The 8939-nt window shown below is 49.7% G+C and overlaps 1 protein-coding gene across 1 annotated transcript; it reads left to right on the forward strand.

Moving 5' to 3' along the window:
- Positions 1-978: 978 nt before the first annotated feature.
- TEX51 (testis expressed 51) lies at positions 979-5504 on the forward strand. Its single transcript, XM_057746472.1, has 8 exons — positions 979-1177; positions 1277-1351; positions 1607-1696; positions 2009-2092; positions 3233-3304; positions 3396-3503; positions 3765-3820; positions 5364-5504. The coding sequence occupies exons 1-8, from the start codon at positions 979-981 to the stop codon at positions 5502-5504; spliced, it is 825 nt and encodes a 274-aa protein (XP_057602455.1).
- The last annotated feature ends 3435 nt before the right edge of the window (positions 5505-8939 follow it).

Genomic DNA, 8939 nt, shown 5'->3' on the forward strand with positions numbered 1-8939 from the left:
GCAAGAATAAGGATGCAGATGTAGGGAATGGACTTGAGGACACGGGGGTGGGGGGGCAAAAGGGGAAGCTGGGACGATGTGAGAGAGTAACGTTGACGTATATACACTACCAAATGTAAAAGAGATAGCTAGTGGGAAGCTGCTGCATAACACAGGGATATCAACTCAATGATAGGTGATGACTTAGAAAGCTGGGATAGGGAAGGTGGGAAGGAGTTGTGAGAGGGATGGGATATGGGGATATATGTATAAATACAGTCAATTCACTTTGTTGCACAGCAAAAAAGAAAAAGAAAAAATGAGTATCTTGACCATAACAGTTAAAAAACAAAAACAAAAAAACCTGAGCTTCATTAAGTCCTGAGACCAGGTGTGTGATCTCAGTTAAAAGACTGTGAGTTCAAGTCCCAATCTGTGTTTAGGTTGAGTTCTAGTCCCAGTGCATGGATGGATTCAGGTCCCGATCCGAGTTGCATGATTTCAATGGGAGTAGCTACTGAAGCCCCCCTGACTTGATCAGGCACAAGACAGCTGCCAGTTTATACACACCATGAAAAAGACACACATTCCATAAGCCTCCCATGGCTGACCACGTCTATATGGAAAAGTGATTCAGACTCTAAACAACTAACCTTCCCTCTGTGCTGCTCTCTGGTGGCCTTCTAAGTTTCAGCCTGTGAACTGTTCCATACACGGCTGAGGACCAGCCACAAGACAGCACAGCCACCTCTCACATCCTCAGAAGACCATCTCCAATGAGGATCAGTGACCCCATCCATCTTCAGAGGAGGATATCGAGGTCCTCACTTAGGTCTGATGCCAAAACCTGTGTTTGTGCCATGGCTGGCCTTCACCTTACCATGTGGAATTTACTTTTGTTCTGCAAAGAGAATGCTGTTCCCAGGGGGACAGGGTGCCAGTGTTCCATGTGGAACTTCCAGGCAGGGTGGTAAGGGCAAAGAAGGAAGACCCCAGGAGATGCTGCTTCTCCTGCTCAGCTGTCTCCTGCCCACTGCCAATGGGAAGAACTGCCTCCAGTGCTGGCCAGAGCTGCCTGCAATGATAGATTATGACCTGCAGATTCTTTGGGGCACCCCAGGGCCTCCTACAGAGCTCTCCCAAAGCCTCCACTCCCTATTTCTGGACAGTCATGCCTTCCTTGAATCCTGGTATCTTGGTGAGGTGCAGCCAGGAGACCAGGGATCAGGGCTGACCCCTTTTCCTGGTCTGAGGTCTTAGTCCCTTGACGTCCCTGGGTCCCATTTCCCATTCTCAGGTCAAGACCATTTGGAGGAAGCAGCAGGAACATTATTCACTCACATAGATAAAGCCATTAAGAAGTTTCGAGATGGTGAGGAAGCCTAGTGTTCTAGGGCCCCGGGGCTTGGGTTGACAAAACCTAGCCATTCAAGGCATTCCCAGAAGGCCACTGGCCTGGGGCGGGGAGGTGTTGTGAAGGGTGGGGTCACAGCATCTATCTGTGTGTGCTACAGAGTTTCTGTTTGAAAAAACTGGTTTGAATTCCCAACCTTGAGAAGGTTAGGTTATTGATTCCACCTGTGAAAGGTAGATGACAAAAGCACCCCTTCCTTCTTGCTCCACTCAGATAAACCGTCACTTCTGGAAGAGGTTCGCGTTCTGAAGCAGCAGTTTTCCAAGCAGCTGGAGGGCCTATCTGAGGGGCTGAAGGAGAAAGGTGAGAGGTGGGGCTGGCCCCCGCCCATCCCCCAGCCCTTCACCTCCCAGAAATCTGAGGAAGCAGAGTCCCCAGACCCCGCCTCAGGAGGCCCCACCCGTGGGTTCATGACCACACCTTCTCCCAGCTTTTTTCCTGCTCACACCCCGACCCTTCCCGGCTCTGTCTGCCTCCCCAGCATCTCAGTCTCTCTACCATCTCACCCTCCTGGGCAGCCTGCAACGAGTCCTGTGGTGAGTACTTTGGGGACCAGGGCTAGGTGAGGGGTGAGGGGCACCTGGCCCTCACTAATGCTCCTACCCATCCTCTCAGACATCCGCTCCACCCTGGAGGTCATCAACTGTGCCAACTGCAAGATTCACTTCCTTACCTGCCAAGACCCCACTCTCTGTCCAGGTCAGTGGCCGGCCAGCCACCTTGGCCTCCAGCCTCCCTGCCTCCATCTCCAGGTCCATTGTTCTCTCTGTCTGGACTGTCTTCCCATTTGTCCAGCCCTGATCCCTTCATGCTCTCCATCCTCCCTGGGGAAGGTAGCACCTTCCAGGATGTCTGGATTTCATGTGTCCTGCTTCAGAGCCACAGAGCCACCTGTCTCTAGGACATGTCCCCTGGGGGTCAATCAGGTCCTCAAAGCCAGTATGGCTGGGGACATGTCCAATCCCGTCTCTATCCCCCAAATCTGCTCTTCCCTCAGGACCACTCTCACCAAATGTCCCACTCAAGCCCTCAACCTCCTAAACCAGGAGTCCCCTCCCGCTTACTCAGTGCATGTAGTCACCAGGTCTTGCTAAAGAATTCTTCAGTGTGTTGCCATATAGTCCTTCCAGTGTCCATCCCTCCTCAGGCAGCCTCTCCTCTCACCTGGATTACAGCAGCATCTCCTAACTGGCCTCCCTGCCCCTCCTGGCCACATCTTACTCAGCAATCAGAGAACTCTTTCTCAAGGAGCCAGTCTACCTCTGACCCTCTTTGTTATAACTTTCAGGGGCTCCCAGTGGCCCCCAGATAAAGTCTGCCCCCCTCCTTGGGAGGCCTTGCTCACCTCCCCTGACCCCTGCCTCCCCAGCCACATGGAGTTACTGACATGCTGGACAAAGGGCTTCACGCTTCTGTCCTTGAACACTCTGTGTCCTCTGCCTGGAACACAGTTTGGCCCCTTGACCATCTGAATTGAACTCCTACTGGTCTTTCAAAGTCCAGCTCAGAAGTCCTGTTTCCTGAGATGATTTCCCTGACCAGCTCCCACCCCCCAGTCTCATGGGCCCTCCCCTAGATCACTCCTCCTCCGCCCTGCCCTGCCCTGCTTCCCTGGGACACCCCAGCAGAATTGTTTGTTTGCTTGTCTCCCTCCTAGAGATCAGGGACCCTGTCTCATTCATCTCTAGATGTAGGCAGGCACACAGTAGATGCTCAGTAAGTCTCTGCAAACAAGTGACTATGTGGGTGAATAAAAGAGGGAAAGAACCCAGTCTCCTCTCAGAGCCAAGATGGCCATGCCTACTCCCCAAACACTGGCTCCCCATTTCCCACCCCCAGCAGGCACCCCGAGGAACTTCGTGTGGGCTGTGAGTCTCGGCATTGCTCTGCCCCTGGCAGCCCTGGCTGGAGGTGGGTGAGTGCCTGCTCCAAGCCCCAGCATCCCTGGGGAAGACACACTTACGCCATGAGTGACCCACCTCCACCCTATTTCCTGACCCAGATGTTACATTTTCTGGCTCGAGAAGAAGAAGAAAAAGAAGGAGCAGGAGGAGGCAGAAAAGGTCCTGGGGCATCCAGAACTCCCAAGGAGGGGCAGCTATGTCGGAATGTGGGTAGCAAGGCTAGACGCCCCAAGTCTGGCTCCCAAGACCTCGCGTCCAAAGGAGTGTAGGATGGAGGGCTGGGACTCAGAAGGGCCACCAACAGCACCCAGTGTGAGCAGACCCACTCAGGGCCAGGCACACAAGACAAAGTAGCAGCAAAGCCCCAAGTCTCCACCTGCTCCACAAACTGCTCCCCACACATAGCTGTCATCATCCCTCTGCAGGGGCCCCTCCACCCTCCACCACCCTGCTCCCTGACCACACAGATTACCAACACGCCCCCCTTGCCCTCTGCTTCCTGGTTGGGTTTAGCCAGCAGGAGGTCAGAGGCAGAAGCAGGCCTGCTTCTCCTCTCTCAGCAGGGACCCAGCAGGCAGCTGGTCACCTTCAACTGAACAAGGGTCCCAGGTGCTGTCAGGAAGCTCTCTTATCTCCGGGCTCTGGTAACTCTCCCTTCCCTGACCCCTCCAACCTGGGGTGGTAACAGCTCCAAAGTTCTGAGGCCCAGGAGACCGCACCCTCTCTTGGGGTTTCCCTGCACCTATGCTTTGTAAATATCCTTTATTAAAACACCCTCCTTGTATTATTTTTTTTTAATAAATTTATTTATTTATTTTATTTATTGGCTGCTTTGGGTCTTCATTGCTGCACACAGGCTTTCTCTAGTTGCGGCGAGTGGGGGCTACTCTTCATTGTGGTATGCAGGCTCCTCACTGCGGTGGCTTCTCTTGTTGCAGAGCACAGGCTCTAGGCATGTGGGCTTCAGTAGTTGCAGCACACGGGCTCAGTAGTTGTGGCTCACAGGCTCTAGAGCACAGGCTCAATAGTTGTGGCGCACGGGCTTCGTTGCTCCACAGCATGCGGGATCTTCCTGGAGCAGGGATCAAACCCGTGTCCCCTGAGTTGGCAGGTGGATTCTTTACCACTGCGCCACCTAGGAAGTCCCCCTCCTCGTATTCTCATGGACTGTGCCATCTGCTTCCTGCTGAGTCCTGCACAGATGCAGCTGGCACTGCCCCATGTCCTCACCCTCTTTGTGCTGGCCCACCACCCTTCCCTTCCAGAAAGATCCCTCTCCTGGTCCCAGCGTTGGTAGCTCTGCAGAAAAACACTAGCCTCACCTGATTCCAACACCACAGATGAGGGCAGTGGTGGCCTGGGTCCCTCGAGGCGTCTCCGTGTCTGGGTGTGCAACAGAGGTGGTAAGAGGCCAGGCGGAGACACCAGCAAAAACAGATGAGCAGAAAACACAAGAAAACAGACTCCGAGTCACATCAGTAGCAGACCTCACCCACATCCTGGCCAGGGTGCCCACCCTAGGGACACCCAGGTCGCTGGTGGATCACTAGTGCTGCTAGCAATGAAATTTTCTGGCTCTGCCTGCAGGGGAATGTTGCCTCATCCCGCTCCATCTCTCTCCAGATCCCTTTCCTTCTTGGCCCCCAAGGCTGCTGGGTTAAATGGAATCCCCGGGACCCCCAGGCACGGCTCTGCCCTTTCCCCTTCACCCTGTGCCCCTCTTCACTGATCCTCCAGCCTCTCAGCTTTGGCCCAGCCTCTCCCGGGATACTGAATGGGAGGCCACACCCAGATCCAGGGCCCTGGTCTGCAGGTCAGCTCCTGGGGGGTGAAAGGAAGCAGGTCTGAGGCCAGAGCTGTGGACAGGCATCCCAGACCCTGGACTCAAATCCTGGCTCTGACATTGAGATTCTGGGGTCCCCCCCCACATCTGTTTCCCCATCTGAGCACAGATGAGATGTTCTAGGCAGGTTGGTTGGTATGCCCACTGCGTCCATACTTGTCATCCTATATTTGTTCATGCTGTGGGTCCAAATTCAGTGCCTCGTTCCCTTCCCCTCCTGCAGTCCACTGCAGTGCTGCTGGGTTCCATGACCCAGCTCCTAAAACAAGGCTTCCTGTCTCCTTTTGCCCTGCTGGAGCTCCCTCCTCAGAGCTGGTGGCCGGGCTGGAAGCTGTCTGACTTCAGCATCACCATCTGGCAGTAAGGGCACCCTGGGTGGGGGTGAGGAGACGGCAAGAGACCAAGGCAAGACATAAACAGAAAATAAACAGCAGCCTGGGCAGAGAGCACCACAGCCAAGGGCAACTGTGGGTACCCAGCCGCAGGCATCTCTAGCTCACCCAGCCAGGAATCCAGGAAGGCCTCCTGGAGGTGGTGTCTTCAACTATAAGAGGCCTGGGAAGGCAGAAGGGAAGGAGGAATGTTTTCATTGAGGATTCAGCATTGCAGAGGAGGTATGAGGAACCTTGATAGGGTTCAGGAACTCCAAGAAATATGGCTGGAGGGAGAGGCCCAGATGAAAGGCTGGTGAGAGGGAGGCTCCCAATCCCATGTGGGTCCAAAGCAAGCCTGAGAAAAGAACCCACCAAGAGACTCCAGGGACAACAGGTGGGCAGGGTGGGCTGGGGGAGAGGTAGCAAAGGGTTTTGCCAGAGGCCCGCCTAGTCCCAGGGTGATGACAGAGTTATGGAGTGGGGAAGGGTGGCTGTGCCCAGACACGTGTGGCCCAGCACACTGGGAGCTGAGATGCCCCTTCCACCCAGCTCTGCAGACCCTCCCTGCTCACAAAGCTGGGGAGGAGTCTGTAGATGTAAGGCATTTGGGGAGAGCATAGGGTGAGGACCTATTCAGCCATTCTAAATGACCAGCCAGAGCCCCCAGGCAGCAGTCGTGGCCCTTCAGGGAACTGTGGTTCTCTGCATGTCTGTGAAAGCTGGTTGCCACCCAGGACATAGAAAAAGTCAACCTCCTTTGGCCATGATATTGTGTTCCTATTTGTATTTAAATTGAGACTTAGACCACTACCTTAAATGTAGCCAGAGCAACTGTTGTCTGGTGCCTGGTATAATTTACATGAAGTATGAGTTGATGTCTTTGTATGCATGTATCTCTTATCAACAGATTTTTTTATTATTTGTGGGCATATTTGCATAAAAACTAGATATTGCGTTCTGCTAGAGTAGAAAGATTAAGGATTTTTGAGTCAGGAAAATGTTGGTCAAAATATAGGCTCTGGAGGACTCCTGCTTCGGGCTGTGACAGGCAGTTCGGAGCAGACAAACGCTCCCACCTAAGGCAGCTAAAAATAAAGCACATCAAAAGAGTGGGACAAGACAGGGAGTCTGTTTAGGACACCAGACAAATGGGTCTTCTGTGCCCAAGGTCCCCAAGTAAAGAGAGAGCTCTGTGGTGAGCGCAGGTCCTGCCATGTGCTTCCCCAGGCCTGGCCAGCTCAGCAGATCAGGTTGAAAGACAGGTGTGAGGGACTGGGGGAAGGATGACCACCCAGTGTGCAGAAGCCAAGAGAGCTTCAGCAATACCATGGGACTGCGGATTTAGAAGTTGGAGTTCTTGCCCACACAGAACATGAGGGGTCCAGATCCCCAAAAGCAGGGAGATGCATAAAAATAAAACAAATGCACTGCATCTCTTTCCTCCCCCTCCTCCAAGGCACTTGCATATTCTTAAGCAGCACAGGCTCAAGATTTCTAAAGACAGAGAAATCAATCAGAAGGGATCTGAAATTCAATTTATCAGACATTCGTATACTACAGAAATGAAAGTTGGCGTTCGTGACCCACATAGGAAGATAAACTTTGATAAATACCTCAGGGTATTGGTTGGAAGGTTATAACTTAAAAGAAGTGGTGTACCAGTGGCCGACTAATCCTTACAGAGAATGGAGCTCAGACTGAAGGCCCCACAGTCTTTGACAAAATTGAAGAGGACTGTTCTTACTCCATATCACTGCTGAAGGAGACAGTAAATACTTTCCGGAGGAAAATAATACCATCTAGTGCCACTAGTATGTTTCATTTACAGTGTCCAGTATTCAAATAAATATTATCAGGCATAGAAAAACAGGAACAAGAGCAAAAGCACACAATAGAAACAAATCTACAAGGGATCAAGATATCAGAGTTATCTGATATAAATTTTAAAATAACTGTAATGAATGCATCCAAAAATATTATTTCCAGCTTTCCAGATAAAATTGACATAGGACTTCCTGTTAATTTAAGGAGTACACTGTGTTGATTGGATGTACTTGGTTATCACCATAGCATTAGCAATCATCTCCTTCAAGTCATGAAACTATTTTTTGTGTGTATGGTGAGAATATTTAAGATCTACTCTCTTACCAAGTTTCAAGTATATAATACAGCATTATGAACTACAATAATTATGCAGTACATTAGATCTCCAGAACTGATTCATCTTTTAACTAGTGGTCCGTACCCTTTGACCAAAATCTCCCCATTTCTCATACCCCCAGCCCCTGGCCACCACCATTCTACTCTCTGAGTTTGACTTTTTAAGATTCCACACATAAATGATATCACATAGTATTTGTCTTTCTCCATCTGATGTATTTCACCGAGCATAAAGCCTTCATGATCCATCCATGTTGTTGCAAATGGCAGGATTTCCTTCTTTCTCATAGCTGAGCAATATTCCATTATCTATTCATCTGTTGACACACTTGGGTTGTTTCCTTATCTTGACTACTGTGACTAATAATCATCTGTTGATAGGAGGTACATGCATACGGACAAATACACAGACATACTTCGTATAAATTATACCCGGAGTTTCCTGTTTTTACGGCAGGCACCAGAAAACAGTGGCTCAGCATAAGTCTGAGGTGGTGGTCTAAGTCCCAATTTAAATACAAATAGGAAAACAACATCATGGCCAAGGGAGCTTGTGAATAATGCTGTAATGAACACAGGAGTGCGGATATGTCTTTAAGAGGCTAGTTCATTTCAGGAATATAACCTGAAGTGGGATTGCTGAATCATATGGTAGTTCTTCTTTTCATTTTTTAGAAGACTCCGTGCTGTTTTCCATAGTGGCTACACAAATTCACACTTCCACTAAAAGTACACAAGGATTTCCTTTTTCCACATTCACACCAGCACTTATTTCTTGTCTTGATAACAGGCATCCTAATGTGTGTGAAGTGATATCTTATAGTGCTTTGATTTGCATTTCCCTGATGGTTAGTGATGTTGAGCACCTTTTCATGTACTTGATCATTTGTATGTCTTCCTTAGAAAATTTCTATTCAGATCCTCTTCCCATTCTTTAATTGAATTGTTCAGGGTTTTTTTTTTTCTATTGAGTTGTATGAGATTTTTACATATTTTGAATACAAATCCCTTATTAGATATATGATTTGCAAATATTTTCTCCTATTCCATAGGTTGCATTTTCATTTTGTTGATGGTTTCTTTTCCTATGGAGAATATTTTTAGTTTGATATAGTCCCACTTGTTTGTTTTTGTTGCCTTTGCTTTTGGTGTCAAATTAAAAAACAAAAAACAAACATCATTGCTCAGACCAACATCAAGGAAGTTTTTTCCTGTGTTTTTTCTAAGAGTTTTACATTTTTGGGTCTTATGTTTAAGTCTTTAAT

The sequence above is a fragment of the Hippopotamus amphibius genome, chromosome 8, assembly GCF_030028045.1.
Source record: "Hippopotamus amphibius kiboko isolate mHipAmp2 chromosome 8, mHipAmp2.hap2, whole genome shotgun sequence".
Lineage (NCBI taxonomy): Eukaryota > Metazoa > Chordata > Mammalia > Artiodactyla > Hippopotamidae > Hippopotamus > Hippopotamus amphibius.

Excerpts from the sequence above, each read along its gene's own strand:
- TEX51 (XM_057746472.1), top strand. The coding sequence starts at position 979 with ATGCTGCTTCTCCTGCTCAGCTGTCTCCTGCCCACTGCCAATGGGAAG. Across the intron at positions 1,178-1,276 it reads CCTTGAATCCTGGTATCTTG|GTCAAGACCATTTGGAGGAA; the intron begins GTGAGGTGCAGC and ends TCCCATTCTCAG. Across the intron at positions 3,821-5,363 it reads TTGGGTTTAGCCAGCAGGAG|TCCACTGCAGTGCTGCTGGG; the intron begins GTCAGAGGCAGA and ends CCCCTCCTGCAG.